This window comes from Balaenoptera physalus (genome assembly GCF_965194825.1).
Source record: "Balaenoptera physalus genome assembly, chromosome: 19".
NCBI lineage: Eukaryota > Metazoa > Chordata > Mammalia > Artiodactyla > Balaenopteridae > Balaenoptera > Balaenoptera physalus.
Window position 1 is genome coordinate 14,829,082 of NC_138900.1, and position 15,757 is coordinate 14,844,838.

Sequence of the window (15,757 nt, forward strand, 5' to 3'; positions counted from 1 at the left end):
GCAGAGAACATGCAAAGTAGTCCTAACCACTCTTCTCATGTCACCTCTGTGGTCAGAGATGAATAGTTGGCTAGGGTTCTCACGACTGTGCATAATCCAGCCTTCCAGACCACCAGGAAAATATGAGATCATATTAAGAGCTTCTCTAGCTATCTCATTCTCTTTGATTAACTTTTGGTTAGTCTGATGGTATTGGTACCTCAGACTATCTGTGTTGCTCTCCTTCCCCAGTTGTCTGCACTGAGGTTGACATTATTTTTGCACAACACTCCTAGGCATGGGACTTTTCCACACTCCACTCCAACTCAAATGGGTCTCCTAGAGCAGCAAAGCTGGTGGTTTTCATAACTCGTGCTGCCCTGGTAAAACAGGGCTATAGGGAACTAGGGGTATCCCAAGGCTAAAACCCCACAGACTCCATTGCTCTCTCCTGGGGTTCAGTAGTTTTGCTTGAATGAATGCTTCTTGATTCACTGTATGTGTCTGCTCAATTTCCATAGTGCAAAAATGGTTGTTTTGATAATTTTATCATTCTATGATTGTTTTTTTGGGATATTTGCCAAGCTCCTCACTACACCATTCTGGAAGTCCCACTCATGTATCATTTTATTAATTTCAAAACTAAGAAAAAATTATGCTTACACACATGTTTATCATGTCCTGTGTAGATCCAGACTTCCATCTGATATCCTTTTCTAGCTGTCTGGAGGACTTTATCATTTCTTACAATGCCGGAATACTGTTAATCAATTCTTTCATGTTTTATATGTCTGAGAAAATCAACTATACACAAATTTTCACTTTTTTACAAAGATTATTTACTTTGCATAGAATGCAAGGAAATATTTTTCTTTTAAAAAAAATTATTTATTTATTTATTTATTTGGCTGTGTTGGTTCTTAGTTGCAGCATGCGGGATCTTTGTTGCAGCATGCAGGATCTTTCATTGGGGCGCACAGACTTCTCTCTAGTTGTGGTGTGCAGGCTCAGTAGTTGCGGCACATGGGCTCAGTAGTTGCAGCATGCGGGCTCTCTGGTTGTGGCATGCGGGCTCAGTAGTTGCTGCGTGCGGTCTTAGTTGCCCCGCGGCATGTGGGATCTTAGCTCCCTGACCAGGGATCGAACCCGCGTCCCCTGCATTGGAAGGCGGATTTTTAACCACCTTCCCTGGACCACTAGGGAAGTCCTGGAAATTTTTTTCTTTTCAGCACTGTATAAGGATTTTGCTCAATTGCCTTCTGGCTTCCTGTTTCCAACAAGAAATCTGATTTTATTCATGACCTATATGGGAAAATAATCTAAAAAAGGGTGGCTATATGTATATGTATAACTGATTCACTTTTCTGTACAGCAGAAACTAACACAACATTGTAAATCAGCTATACTCCAATAAAAATTTTAAAAATAAAAATAAAAATTGAAATAACATGAAAGTTTAAAAAAATAAAATAATTGGATTATGACCACTCTTGGTCTACATTTTTTATGATTAGAGTTCACTGAGTTTGAATTTGCAGGTCTATAATTTTCATCAAATTTGGAATATTATTTATCATTCATTCTTCAAATAATTTTTCTGTCCCTTCCTCTTTCTACATTCATTTGGGAACTTTAATAACAATATTAGGCAACTTAAAGTTGTCCCACAGCTCACTGATAAATGTTCACTATGTTAATTGTTTCTTTTTGGATGACTGTACCTTCAAGTTCATTAATCTTTTCTTCTGTAATGTCTAATCAGTTGTCTAGTCAGTTCCTTCAGTCCCAGTGTATCTTATATCTCAGACATTGTAGTTTTCATTTATGTATTTTGAATTCACTTTTTAAAAACATCTCCCATGACTCTCTCTCTGCTGATATTTTGCTCTACTTTTGTCAACATGTAAAATATAGTTATGACTGTTTTGATAACCTGCCTACTAATTCAAATGTCTGAGTCAGTTTTGAATATTGATTTTTCTCATTGTGTGTTTCTCATTTTCCTGCTTCTTTGCATCTCTTGTAACTTGGAAATAGTTTGATCCTTTCAAGGCTCATTTTACTCATTTTTAATTTTTTTGGTTGCACAGCTTGCAGGGTCTTAGTTCCCCAACCAGGGATTGAATCTGCTTCCTCCACAGGGAAAGCATGGAGTCCTAGCCACTGATGGTCGCCAGGGAATTCCCTCATTTTACTCATTTTAAAGCTTTGTTAGGCAGAACCAGAACAGCTTTTAAAAAGCCTAGTGTTTTTGTTTGTTTTTTTAATGTCCAGGGCTAATTTTTCCTCTTTCTTAACGCAGTCCCCTTTTGAGTATTCTACCCAATGTCCTGTATTACAAGGTTTTTCCACTTTGACTATTGGTAACATCAGCTATTCCTGGACCTATTTGAGCTGTAAGGATTATTCTCTTTACTCATTTCAAGTGGTTCTTTCCACAGCTTCATCGTGTTTTCTTCACACGTGTGAACTGATCAGTACTCAGCTGAAGATTCTAGGCACTCCCTCCCAGTTGTACAGAGCTCTCGAGCTCTCGAGCTCTCCAGTTATTTCCTGCCTAGTACTGTTTCGCATACCTTGGCTTCCCCAAACCACCAACTTTGTGTCTCAATTCATAAAGAACACTGGGCTCTGCCTGTGTTAACCCTGCCTGTGCTTTGACCTGGAAACTCTCCATATATTAAGTTGGCAGACATAATAGGGCTCACCTTGGTTGTTTATGTGATAAGGAACATGGTCTTGAACAGTTGCCCAATGTTTGAAAACTGTCATTTCATGCATTTTTTCCCTATTTTTAAAGTGTTTAAGTTGAAAGGATACATCCTATCCCTGTTATTCTATCTTAGGAAGAAACAAAAATATAAAACTGTATCTTAATGTATCCCAATAATAATAATTAGTATTCACTAATAAGAACTTAGTGTTCTCTGCCATAATATCACCAAGACCTGGGCCCTGATCAAGAAATATCTGGTTGATAATCTGGTCCTAAAGCATTCAGTTTTTGTGATTACTGTATTTGCATGTGTGTGTCTCAGGTAAAAACATGAAAACTGCAGGAATTTTCTAAAATTGTCCAATTACAATAATGATAAGGGGAAATGGTAAGAAATAAGAATATGATTAAGTATAAACAGAGAAACAGTAGTAAGAAACAAAGTATAAATTGATACATTTTTCCGATTTACTATTTAAAAAAATATTAGAATATTTTTTGCATATTGCTTCACTTTAAAAGATTTAAGGGACTCCCCTGATGGTCCAGCAGTTAAGACTCTGTGCTCTGTGGTTAAGACTTTGGTGGCACAGTGGTTAAGAATCCACCTGCCGATTCAGGGGACACGGTTTTAATCCCTGGTCCAGGAAGATCACACATGCCGTGGAGCAACTAAGCCCATGTGCCACAACTACCGAGCCTGCACTCTAGAACCTGTGAGCCACAACTACTGAGCCCACGCGCCGCAACTACTGAAGCCCGCGTGCCTAGAGCCTGTGCTCTGTAGCAAGAGAAGCCACTGCAATGAAAAGCCCTCACACCGCAACGAAGAGTAACCCCTGCTCACTGCAACTGGAGAAAGCCTGCACACAGCAACGAAGACCCAACGCAGCCAAAACAAAAACAAAAAGAAACCAAAAAAACTCCTTGCTCCCAACGCAGTGGGCCCGGGTTCAATCCCTGGTCAGGGAACTAGATCGCGCATGCAGGCCACAACTAAAGATCCCACACACCGCAATGAAGATCCCGCACGTGGCAATGAAGATCCCGCATGCTGCAACTAAGAACTGGCCCAGCCAAATAAATAAATATTTTTTAAAAAAAGGTTTACGATGCATCAAATATCTGATAAATATGATTTTTAATATATGCTTTATAGTGCTTGATTAATTTTGCAAGTGATGATTAAGTACTTGGCAATATTTAATTTGTTAAAGCCATAAGGTCCTCTTTATTTATGTGAATAGAATGTAGATATTCAAAACACTCCTATCTAATTGAAAGCTTTTTGATAATGGAAAACTTCTTTATCTGTAAAGCCCAGTACACATGGCTATAGAACACTTGATTACGGCTAGTACCAGTGATGAATTCAATTTTTAATTGTATTCAATTTAAATTAATTTAAAATTTAAATAGCCACAAGTAGCTAGTGGCTATTGTACCGGACAGTGCTGAGATAGAGGAATGTTCACTGTTTAATGAAATGATAGTTATTTGACAAATTATAATGTTAAGCATGATACATTAAACAAAGTGAAACTACTGGTGGATATCTCTCACCCTGCATTAAAACCTTTCACCCATTTAAAAACCTACACTGTTGTTAAGATTGCTGGTAAGTATCCAAATGTGTCTAAGCAGCCAAATGGCATTTTATACTCTTGTAGAAAAGGCCTGAGCTCCAGCAGAGTATGGTCAAGAACACATTTTACTTGATTTTCATTGAGGGACCCATTTAGGGATGCTCATTTTATGTGGGACCCAGTGGTACTACCAAAATGTGAAGTGCTCAAAGGAATTGTGCTGCGGCAGGTAGTCATATAATCTGTTTGGTTCAAACAGCATAGAAATTGAAATGAAGAGTACCAGATGAACTTAGAAAAGGGGTGAAATATCTAATATTAAAAACAGAAGAATAAAAATAAAAAACATGGCCATATGAGCTTTTTTTTTAAACAATTTTTTTTGATGTGGACCATTTTTAAAGTCTTTCTTGATTTGTTACAATATTTCTTCTGTTTTATGTTTTCGTTTTTTGGCCGCGAGGCGTGTGGGATCTTAGCTCCCTGACCAGGGATCGAACCCGCACCACCTGCATTGAAAGTCAAAGCCTTAACCACTGGACCGACAAGAAAGTCCCACCATATGGGCTTAAAGCCAAGTTATAACTTTCAAAGAACATATAATGTCAATAACAAAAAATTTCAAGTATCATATTCTTAATTTTGATTATTAATATATAATATCAATATCAATTTTCTGAAGAAAATATTCAAAAAAATGGAGTGGCTTATCAAAAGAATAATATGCCAAGACCAAGCACGTTATTCCAAAAATGGTTAAAAGTCAGAAATCAGTGTAAATTATATTAATATATCAAAGGAGAATAATACATGAACACAGCAAAATATGCACAATGGCATTTGAAGAAAATTAAAATTTAGTCCTAACTACTTGGAATATAACAAAGCAAATATCAATTTAATGGCAAAATATTGTACAAATTTCCATTAAACTGGGTAACAGATGAGCTTCTGGCTATTACAAGTAAACAGTAATAAGATTACAAATATTCAGTATTACCATATTTATTTTAAGTAAAGAACACGTATGCGAAAAGAAAAATTAATTTTTATCTACAGATCTGACTGAATACTTAGAAATCCTACATTCCATTAAAAATATAAATAGAGGACTTCCCTCGTAGCACAGTGGTAAAGAATCCGCCTGCCAATGCAGCGAACATGGGTTCGGCCCTGGTTGGGAAGATCCAACATGCTGCGGAGCAACTAAGACACAACTACTGAGCCTAGGTTCAGGTGAAAGACAAAGAAGGGAAATGCCCAGTATGAACTGGAAATGGAATGTCCTTCATGAAGTGAAAAACAGAACAAAGCAAGGCAATGGAAATACGGGATGGCGAAGACTTCCCAAGAACAGAAGCACTGACCGGAGCCAAAAGGGGTTTAAGAAGGAAAAGCGAACCCAGTGCCATGGAACGCGTGTACTGCAGAGGAGGAGGGAGGAGAGAATCATGGAAAAGACGGAAGAGCACACACAAGCACAGAGAAGAGAAAGAGCAAGTCAGACAGGTGTGGAATCGGGATGCGGCCAGGGAGGAGGGAGGCAGAGGGTGCACCTCTGAGGCGGTGCTTGGAGATTTCAGGGCTGATAATGACCCCAAGCCGTGCTTTGGACCACAAGGAGAACCCCCAGAGGGGGTCACGATGAAGAAGTTCCTATCCAGGACCACAGGAGGAGATGTGCTGAGCCCCAACCCATGCTCTCAGAAGCTTGCAGACAGGGTGAGCAAACCCCAAACACCCAGAGAGAGCACTTTCCAACAGCAGAGGATAGCCCCACCCCCACCCCCCCATCCCATCCCATCCCGGGGTCCCTACATCCCAGCAAGAAGACTGGAAGCTAGCAAATGAAGTGCTGGTAGGCCAAAACACACAGCTCAACTGGAAGTGGATCGGTGGTGGTGAATTTTCCAGAAGGTTGTAGTCGAGTGGATCATGCCTTGCCCAAGGGACTTTCCTCTTCCAGATCATGGCGCTGTGGTCGGGTTAGGTGAGTTGAGCGCTGGGGGATAGGGGCTCGGGTGGGGGTGGGATTTGGGGCATTCGCATCATGAGCACGACTTCTGGCATCTTTCCTCCAAGTGTATCATGAGTTCCTCACAGAGATTCCTTGTGTTTTTTGTGTGTGGAAGGGTGCCTCTCAGGATGCAGAGGGGCTTCCTTCCACGTGCTGTTCCCAGGGCATGGCAAGTCAGGAACATTTGAAGAAAAGCCAGGAAAAGCGATAAGGAAGAAAAAAAGAATCCCACTGAGCCACACAGCCAGACAGAGCCACGGAGCCACCTTGTCACGGAGGGGGTGGTGGTGAGTGGGGGGAAATGGGGACTGCAGGGAGTCCCGGGCTCCTCAGACAAGCCCCATCCCTCCACGGGCACGGCAGTTGCTTGGGCCTGGGCTCAGGCTCTGGCTCTGGCTCTGGCTGCAGGCGCTGAAGCCCACGAGGGAGCAAAGCCCCCAGAAGCCCACAGTCAGTCCCGTGTCCAGCTCACAGGGCAGTCCCCCTTCCGGGACAGTCCCAGGCACACACGGAAGACTGACCTGAGCAAGGGATACCACCACTAGGCTCCTGATCCTGCTTGGTCAGCCTGGCCCGGCCTGGCCTTATTCCACTCTGCACTCCGCAACTATCCATTTATGTAGCCTTCCTTCTTCCTTCCTCCCTCCCTTTCTTCCTCCCTCCCTCCCTCCCTCCCATCCTCCCTTCCTCCCTTCCTTGCGTCCTTCCATCCGCTCATTTATCCTTGCTTCCATCCATGTGCTGGACGCACTGGAGGATGGGGGCCCGGGCTTCCAAAGGCACGGGGGCCGCCGGCGGCGCCTGCCCCTAGCCCGGCCAGCCGCCAGAGGGCGCGCCCGCATCACGGAGAGCCCCGCCCCCGTTTGCTGAGTAACCCGGCAGGGCAACAAAGGGGAAACCCGGGGCAACCAAGGCGATTGTCCGCGCTCGCCTGGTTGGACGGCAGGCTTCCACCAGTAGAAGGCTGGCTGTCAGAGCCCAGGGAGGGGAGAGAGGAGGACGGAGGGCAGCGAGGGATGTAGGGAGGGTGCGCCAGCCCTCCGGTGCTCAGGTTCTGGACATCCTAGATCTCTGGGTCTGTGCCACCGTCTCCGCCAGTGGCTGCCGAAGCTGGTGGCCAGACCAAGGCACGCCGGGTACCTCTGTGGATCCAAATCTGGATCGGCATGGGTGGGAATGGTGTCAAATGGGAGGACGGTGTGGGATGTCATCTGGTGAGGCGGGGGCGAGGAACATCCCAGAGTCCCGCCTCGAACTGTGAACTGTGGTGGTGTCACCAGAAAATCCACTGACCCCGAAAGTGGTAGCTCCCCTAGACGTGGGCAGAGGAGGCCCATGCCCTGGTGCCACACTGGCGGGTTTCGGGTGGCGGGTGAGACGGGGGTCCCTGTCTCTGCCTCTCCCGGTGCCTCGCAGGGATGTGATGCGAGGCCCTACTCCGCACAGTGCTTCACAGTTAGCCCCCAACTTCTCCCCCCACCCCAAACTGAGGACTCGAGCGCAGGAGACAGCCTCTCACAGGGGTCGGAGGAACTGCTCTGGAGAAGCATGACTTTCAGCCTAGTTTTATATCTGAGGGCGGAGAACCTCTATCGTGTCAGGGGTCCATTCCTTGTCTTCTTGTTTCCAAAAGAGACAGATGAGCACATAGAGACTGCGAATCAGTATGGCCTTGGCGCCTGCCGAAGGAGCCTTCTCATCGGACGACTAGTGGCACTGGTGTCCAGGTAAGGGAGGCATTTTATTTGTATCTTGAAAAAGGGCGTCTTTATTTCTGGACAATGCACGCTTTTCTGTAACGATGAAAGCACATGTACAATGTATGTTTAAGAGGCCACAAAACAGGCTGTTGTAGTTAGCATAGAAATCATGTCAGAGCCAGCATGACTTCCCTGTACCCCAATATGGGAACACTGCTTTCATCCCATCCATCCGTCCTTCCGTGCACGCATGCATCCATCCATCCACTGGACCACTGGAAGTCACAGGCCACAGGCCCTTCAGAGAGCACCGGACACAGCTTTCACCTGTACCTGCCAAGCGACAAAGGGCGCTCCGGATCCCTAGAGCCTAACAGACCCAACCCTTAGCAAACCTGCTCGTCATTGTGAGGTCAGCCTCCCACTCCACCCCCCCAACCCCACCCCCAGCCCGTGCCCCGCGCGCTCACGCAGTTGGAGGTCTGGCTTCAACTCCGGTGAGTGAGCTGGGTAGGGACGGGAAAGGAGGGAGAGAACAGAGGGAGATGGCGGGAAGTACGGAGGGTGCGTACTTTTTTTTTTTTTTTTTTTTTTTTTTATTTATTTATTATTTTTGGCTGTGTTGGGTCTTCACTGCTTCGCGGGCTTCTCTCGTTGCGGAGCACGGGCTCCAGGCATGCAGGCTCAGCAGGTGTGGCGCACCGGCCCAGTCGCTCCGCAGCATGTGGGATCCTTCCAGACCAGGGCTCGAACCCGTGTCCCCTAAGGTCCACTGGATGGGTTTTTGTTTGTTTGAAGAGTCCCAGCTGTGTTTTCTTTTGCTGGTTTTCCAACGTTTCCTCACGTTACTGACGGTCCGGATCTCAGAGTCTGTGTCGACATCTTCGAACCACTGCCCCCACACTGATGGCTGGAACTGGTGGCGAGACGCCAAGTGGACCCAAATCCGGATCTAGGTGGGAGGTGATGGAGTCCGTTGTATGGAGAAAGGGGGGTGGTTTGGAATCTGGTGCCTGGTGAGGCGGCGAGCGGCATGAAGATCCCCATGTCCCCGCTCAAAATGACGGTCACGTCGCCGAGAAATCCACTGACCCGGAGAGAGAGCGGTACCTCCCCTAGACATGGGCAGAGGCCGCCCGTGCCCTGGCGTCACACTGGGCGGGTTCTCTGCCGCTTCCATTGCTTTGCAGGCAACTGTGGAAAACCCCTTCTTTCCGCCATTCTTCCACGCTAGGCTCGCAACCTCTCCCCGCCTCCTTCTCCCCTCCCCTCCCCTCCCCTCCGCTTGCCGCCCCTCGGCAGGGCTTTCCTCCACTCCACTCCGCGGGGGCCCCAACAGTCCGTCCGTCCGTCCGTATATTCCTCCAACCTTCCATCGAGCCGTGGATCCGCCCACCCTTCCTTCTGTCTATCGATCTGCTGGACCACTGGAAGACCTAGGCCCCAGGCCCTTCCTAGAGCACCGGACACAGCCCGCGCCTGCGCCCGCCAGCCAGCCAGCCAGCCAACGTCTCGCCCACCCCTCAGAGACAAGTCGCTTAGCAACCGTGCCCGAGGCGCAGCCAGGCCTCGCGGCCTGGTCGCCTGCGCATGCGCGCCTGGAGGACCGGCTTCAACTCCACCAGCCAGAAGGACGACAGGAGGGCCGAGCGGCCACGGTGAGAGGCGGCCTTCCCGAATTGGTCGTATGGACGCCTCCCCTTAGGTCCCAGCCCAACCGAAGCTCCCTGCCTCAGCGGGGAAGTTTCTTTCCCTGTTGGATTCCCACTGCCATCAAGGAAGCGCAGGCTGAGATACTCACAGCACACGCCCGAGTCGAGGGCTTGGCTCACCAATCAACTTCTCCTCCGGGGGCTCACAAGGCAGGAAGTTTAAAGGTAGGGTCCGTTCGTGAGGCGGAGGCATGGGTATTGGTTTTCTGGGAAGAGGCGGGGTTCTCCCTGGAACCGTGGTCCCATCTGCTTCTTTTCCTTCCTTCCCTGTGGTCAGGTGTTTCCCATCAGGCTAACTGGAGTCCAGTGAGCGTATAATGAGGCTCGGGTTCAGAAGAGGTCAAGAGGGTGATTTCAACAATTCCAGTCACATGTTGATTTTTCTCTTGGGTTCTCTCCTTCTGAGGTTTGGTTCTGCAACTGAAGGCTGGGGCAGGTGGTTTCCATTGGAGGGACGGGCCAGGGTATTGTTCTGGGGCAACCACCTGGGGGACAGTAGGGAGGGTGCGCCAGCACCCTCTTTCCTTAGCTTACCCACAGCCCAGATATCTGGGCCTGTGTCGCGTTCTCGGCAGCAGCAGCAGCTGGACCTGGTGGTGAGGCGCAGATAGATACAGCGGGGACGTCTGTGGACCCAGATCTGGTTCGGGGTGAGTGGAAATTGCAGCCAGTGAGAGAGGGGTGCAGAGTGAAATGCGGCGAGGTGGGGCGCGAGGAAGATCCCCGAGTCCCGCTCCAAGGGATGGTCTGTTGCCAAAAATCCACTGGCCCCTGAGGGTGGTCCCTCCCTTAGACTTGGGCAGAGGAGGCCCATGCCCTGGGCCTGCACTAGGCGGGGCCCCTGCCTCTTCCAGGGCTCTCCAGGAACGTGTCGGAAGCCCCTTCTCCCTGCCGTCTCCGCTCCCCAGCACCCCTAAGCCATCTCTCCCACACACACCCCCCACCACCACGACGACCACCACCACCACGCAAACCACCGCCCTCCCTCAAGTACCTGGGCTAGGCTGAGGAGGGTGCTCCCTCCCCAAGGGCCCTGGCTCTCTTTCAGGCACACCGGTTGCCTGACACCTTCCTCCTGCAACAGGGGCGATCAGGAATGCATCTCAGAGGCGTCCCAGGACCCAGTGCCCTTTCCTCAGTAGGGGCTCCGCTGACAGATTTCTGTCCCCTGTGTGCCTCTCTTGAAGAAACCCGGCAAAGCCTACGGTGAAACAGAGGTACAGAGAAGAAGACCCGATTGAGGCAGAGGCATTCCACTGGGGCTTCTTAGGACCGCAGCCTAGCCTGGGAGACGCAGATTCAAGAGGCACTTGAATGATGTTCTGCTGCGCTACAAAACGGGGGAAGGTTCTGAAGGCAAAACCTCCCAGGCCATAGTTAGTTCCATGAGTTGTGTGTCAAGAATTCGGATTGAAACTGCTCCAAAGTAAGGGTGCTTGTGAAGCAAGGCTTGGTTGGGGTCCAAAATGACTACAGAGGTGCAAGAGGGGAACTTTTGAGACCACACTTGTGGCACCTAGCAGATGTTAGAGAAGCTAGAAAAGACAGGCTTCCAACAGTGTAGTAAGAGCCAGGTGTGTTGGCAGGTATGCCTGTCCGAGTATGATTCTGGGCAAGGCGCCGTGTGTGTGTGTGAGAGTGTGTGTGTGTGTGTGTGTGTGTGTGTGTGTGTGTGTGTGTGTGTCTGTCTGTCTGTCTGTCTGTCTGTCTGACTCTGTGTCTGTGTGTCGGTGTGTGTCTTAGGGCAAAGGGTCAGGAGAACTTGGGGGTGGGGTACCTGGGGTCTGGACCTTGACGGCAGCTGTGTTTGAGTCCCAACGCAGGCACATACCCCGGTGGGCATGGGTGGGGTGAGGGAGGGAGGCGGGCACTCACTGCAAATCTCCGTGTCAGTCCATTGCCACCCCCATCGTGGTGATCATCACGACGGGGCTCTAGCTCTTCTCAAAAGAACCACAGTGGAACAACAGCCATTTTTTCCAGGCCCCAGTGATTTTCATTCTCCGTTTTTTCAAAGGCTTTCTCGTTCCACGCCCTCCAGCGCTCAAGGTTCTGGTGGTGGCAGCAACCCAGTTCCAGGCAAGTCTGCCAAAACTCATCAGAAAACAAAGGGGAGTGTGGTGCATTTCCTGGGATGCAGATCATGCTGAAAGAAATAGCAACAGACATTCCATCCTAGGTGAAAGACACAGAAGGGAAATGCCCAGTCTGGACCGGGAATGCAATGTCCTTGATGAGGTGAGAAACAGAACAAAGCAAAGCAATGGAAATAGGGGATGGCCAAGACTTCCCAAGAACAGAAGCACTGACCGGAGCCAAAAGGGGTTTAAGAAGGAAGCGCGAACCCAGTGCCATGGAACGCGTGTACTGCAGAGGAGGAGGGAGGAGAGAATCATGGAAAAGACGGAAGAGCACACACAAGCACAGAGAAGAGAAAGAGCAAGTCAGACAGGTGTGGAATCGGGATGCGGCCAGGGAGGAGGGAGGCAGAGGGTGCACCTCTGAGGCGGTGCTTGGAGATTTCAGGGCTGATAATGACCCCAAGCCGTGCTTTGGACCACAAGGAGAACCCCCAGAGGGGGTCACGATGAAGAAGTTCCTATCCAGGACCACAGGAGGAGATGTGCTGAGCCCCAACCCATGCTCTCAGAAGCTTGCAGACAGGGTGAGCAAACCCCAAACACCCAGAGAGAGCACTTTCCAACAGCAGAGGATAGCCCCACCCCACCCCCCCCATCCCATCCCATCCCGGGGTCCCTACACCCCAGCAAGAAGACTGGAAGCTAGCAAATGAAGTGCTGGTAGGCCAAAACACACAGCTCAACTGGAAGTGGATCGGTGGTGGTGAATTTTCCAGAAGGTTGTAGTCGAGTGGATCATGCCTTGCCCAAGGGACTTTCCTCTTCCAGATCATGGCGCTGTGGTCGGGTTAGGTGAGTTGAGCGCTGGGGGATAGGGGCTCGGGTGGGGGTGGGATTTGGGGCATTCGCATCATGAGCACGACTTTTGGCATCTTTCCTCCAAGTGTATCATGAGTTCCTCATAGAGATTCCTTGTGTTTTTTGTGTGTGGAAGGGTGCCTCTCAGGATGCAGAGGGGCTTCCTTCCACGTGCTGTTCCCAGGGCATGGCAAGTCAGGAACATTTGAAGAAAAGCCAGGAAAAGCGATAAGGAAGAAAAAAAGAATCCCACTGAGCCACACAGCCAGACAGAGCCACGGAGCCACCTTGTCACGGAGGGGGTGGGGGTGAGTGGGGGGAAATGGGGACTGCAGGGAGTCCCGGGCTCCTCAGACAAGCCCCATCCCTCCACGGGCACGGCAGTTGCTTGGGCCTGGGCTCAGGCTCTGGCTCTGGCTCTGGCTGCAGGCGCTGAAGCCCACGAGGGAGCAAAGCCCCCAGAAGCCCACAGTCAGTCCCGTGTCCAGCTCACAGGGCAGTCCCCCTTCCGGGACAGTCCCAGGCACACACGGAAGACTGACCTGAGCAAGGGATACCACCACTAGGCTCCTGATCCTGCTTGGTCAGCCTGGCCCGGCCTGGCCTTATTCCACTCTGCACTCCGCAACTATCCATTTATGTAGCCTTCCTTCTTCCTTCCTCCCTCCCTTTCTTCCTCCCTCCCTCCCTCCCATCCTCCCTTCCTCCCTTCCTTGCGTCCTTCCATCCGCTCATTTATCCTTGCTTCCATCCATGTGCTGGACGCACTGGAGGATGGGGGCCCGGGCTTCCAAAGGCACGGGGGCCGCCGGCGGCGCCTGCCCCTAGCCCGGCCAGCCGCCAGAGGGCGCGCCCGCATCACGGAGAGCCCCGCCCCCGTTTGCTGAGTAACCCGGCAGGGCAACAAAGGGGAAACCCGGGGCAACCAAGGCGATTGTCCGCGCTCGCCTGGTTGGACGGCAGGCTTCCACCAGTAGAAGGCTGGCTGTCAGAGCCCAGGGAGGGGAGAGAGGAGGACGGAGGGCAGCGAGGGATGTAGGGAGGGTGCGCCAGCCCTCCGGTGCTCAGGTTCTGGACATCCTAGATCTCTGGGTCTGTGCCACCGTCTCCGCCAGTGGCTGCCGAAGCTGGTGGCCAGACCAAGGCACGCCGGGTACCTCTGTGGATCCAAATCTGGATCGGCATGGGTGGGAATGGTGTCAAATGGGAGGACGGTGTGGGACGTCATCTGGTGAGGCGGGGGCGAGGAACATCCCAGAGTCCCGCCTCGAACTGTGAACTGTGGTGGTGTCACCAGAAAATCCACTGACCCCGAAAGTGGTAGCTCCCCTAGACGTGGGCAGAGGAGGCCCGTGCCCTGGTGCCACACTGGCGGGTTTCGGGTGGCGGGTGAGACGGGGGTCCCTGTCTCTGCCTCTCCCGGTGCCTCGCAGGGATGTGATGCGAGGCCCTACTCCGCACAGTGCTTCACAGTTAGCCCCCAACTTCTCCCCCCACCCCAAACTGAGGACTCGAGCGCAGGAGACAGCCTCTCACAGGGGTCGGAGGAACTGCTCTGGAGAAGCATGACTTTCAGCCTAGTTTTATATCTGAGGGCGGAGAACCTCTATCGTGTCAGGGGTCCATTCCTTGTCTTCTTGTTTCCAAAAGAGACAGATGAGCACATAGAGACCGCGAATCAGTATGGCCTTGGCGCCTGCCGAAGGAGCCTTCTCATCGGACGACTAGTGGCACTGGTGTCCAGGTAAGGGAGGCATTTTATTTGTATCTTGAAAAAGGGCGTCTTTATTTCTGGACAATGCACGCTTTTCTGTAACGATGAAAGCACATGTACAATGTATGTTTAAGAGGCCACAAAACAGGCTGTTGTAGTTAGCATAGAAATCATGTCAGAGCCAGCATGACTTCCCTGTACCCCAATATGGGAACACTGCTTTCATCCCATCCATCCGTCCTTCCGTGCACGCATGCATCCATCCATCCACTGGACCACTGGAAGTCACAGGCCACAGGCCCTTCAGAGAGCACCGGACACAGCTTTCACCTGTACCTGCCAAGCGACAAAGGGCGCTCCGGATCCCTAGAGCCTAACAGACCCAACCCTTAGCAAACCTGCTCGTCATTGTGAGGTCAGCCTCCCACTCCACCCCCCCAACCCCACCCCCAGCCCGTGCCCCGCGCGCTCACGCAGTTGGAGGTCTGGCTTCAACTGCGGTGAGTGAGCTGGGTAGGGACGGGAAAGGAGGGAGAGAACAGAGGGAGATGGCGGGAAGTACGGAGGGTGCGCCAGCCTTCCTCTCCTCACGTTACTGACGGTCCGGATCTCAGAGTCTGTGTCGACATCTTCGAACCACTGCCCCCACACTGATGGCTGGAACTGGTGGCGAGACGCCAAGTGGACCCAAATCCGGATCTAGGTGGGAGGTGATGGAGTGCGTTGTATGGAGAAAGGGGGGTGGTTTGGAATCTGGTGCCTGGTGAGGCGGCGAGCGGCATGAAGATCCCCATGTCCCCGCTCAAAATGACGGTCACGTCGCCGAGAAATCCACTGACCCGGAGAGAGAGCGGTACCTCCCCTAGACATGGGCAGAGGCCGCCCGTGCCCTGGCGTCACACTGGGCGGGTTCTCTGCCGCTTCCATTGCTTTGCAGGCAACTGTGGAAAACCCCTTCTTTCCGCCATTCTTCCACGCTAGGCTCGCAACCTCTCCCCGCCTCCTTCTCCCCTCCCCTCCCCTCCCCTCCGCTTGCCGCCCCTCGGCAGGGCTTTCCTCCACTCCACTCCGCGGGGGCCCCAACAGTCCGTCCGTCCGTCCGTCCGTCCGTCCGTCCGTATATTCCTCCAACCTTCCATCGAGCCGTGGATCCGCCCACCCTTCCTTCTGTCTGTCGATCTGCTGGACCACTGGAAGACCTAGGCCCCAGGCCCTTCCTAGAGCACCGGACACGGCCCGCGCCTGCGCCAGCCAGCCAGCCGGCCAGCCAACGTCTCGCCCACCCCTCAGAGACAAGTCGCTTAGCAACCGTGCCCGAGGCGCAGCCAGGCCTCGCGGCCTGGTCGCCTGCGCATGCGCGCCTGGAGGACCGGCTTCAGCTCCACCAGCCAGAA

General features: G+C 51.2%; 2 protein-coding genes and 1 long non-coding RNA gene across 16 annotated transcripts; 2 read left to right on the forward strand and 1 right to left on the reverse strand.

Annotated features, from left to right (window-relative positions):
• Positions 1-5,601: 5,601 nt before the first annotated feature.
• On the forward strand, positions 5,602-8,029 carry LOC309648097 (uncharacterized protein; the record flags this gene model as incomplete). Its single annotated transcript, XM_082436192.1, has 3 exons — positions 5,602-6,003; positions 6,196-6,271; positions 7,932-8,029. 3 exons carry the CDS (start codon positions 5,602-5,604, stop codon positions 8,027-8,029), a joined length of 576 nt encoding a protein of 191 aa, XP_082292318.1.
• Positions 8,030-8,047: 18 nt separating this feature from the next.
• Positions 8,048-15,082, forward strand: LOC309649398 (uncharacterized protein; the record flags this gene model as incomplete). 14 transcript variants are annotated; one of them, XR_014257075.1, is made up of 8 exons in its annotated part: positions 8,048-8,410; positions 8,866-9,875; positions 9,988-10,360; positions 10,795-11,136; positions 11,728-12,643; positions 12,786-12,957; positions 14,300-14,778; positions 14,978-15,082. XR_014257075.1 is itself a non-coding variant. In XM_082439409.1 (6 exons), the coding sequence occupies exons 4-6, from the start codon at positions 11,974-11,976 to the stop codon at positions 14,395-14,397; spliced, it is 576 nt and encodes a 191-aa protein (XP_082295535.1). In that variant the 5' UTR covers positions 8,048-8,410; positions 8,866-10,360; positions 10,795-11,136; positions 11,728-11,973. The 14 variants fall into 14 exon arrangements, 1 of the variants encoding a protein (XP_082295535.1); XR_014257080.1 differs by lacking the exon at positions 14,978-15,082 and having other exon boundaries at positions 8,866-10,116; positions 10,286-10,360; positions 14,300-14,383; XR_014257081.1 differs by lacking the exon at positions 14,978-15,082 and having other exon boundaries at positions 8,866-10,116; positions 10,289-10,360; positions 14,300-14,383.
• LOC309649417 lies at positions 14,377-15,608 on the reverse strand. Its single transcript, XR_014257103.1, has 3 exons — positions 15,496-15,608; positions 14,837-15,062; positions 14,377-14,459 (listed from the first exon to the last, which is right to left on the reverse strand). It is a non-coding gene; the product is annotated as an uncharacterized lncRNA (long non-coding RNA).
• Positions 15,609-15,757: the final 149 nt, after the last annotated feature.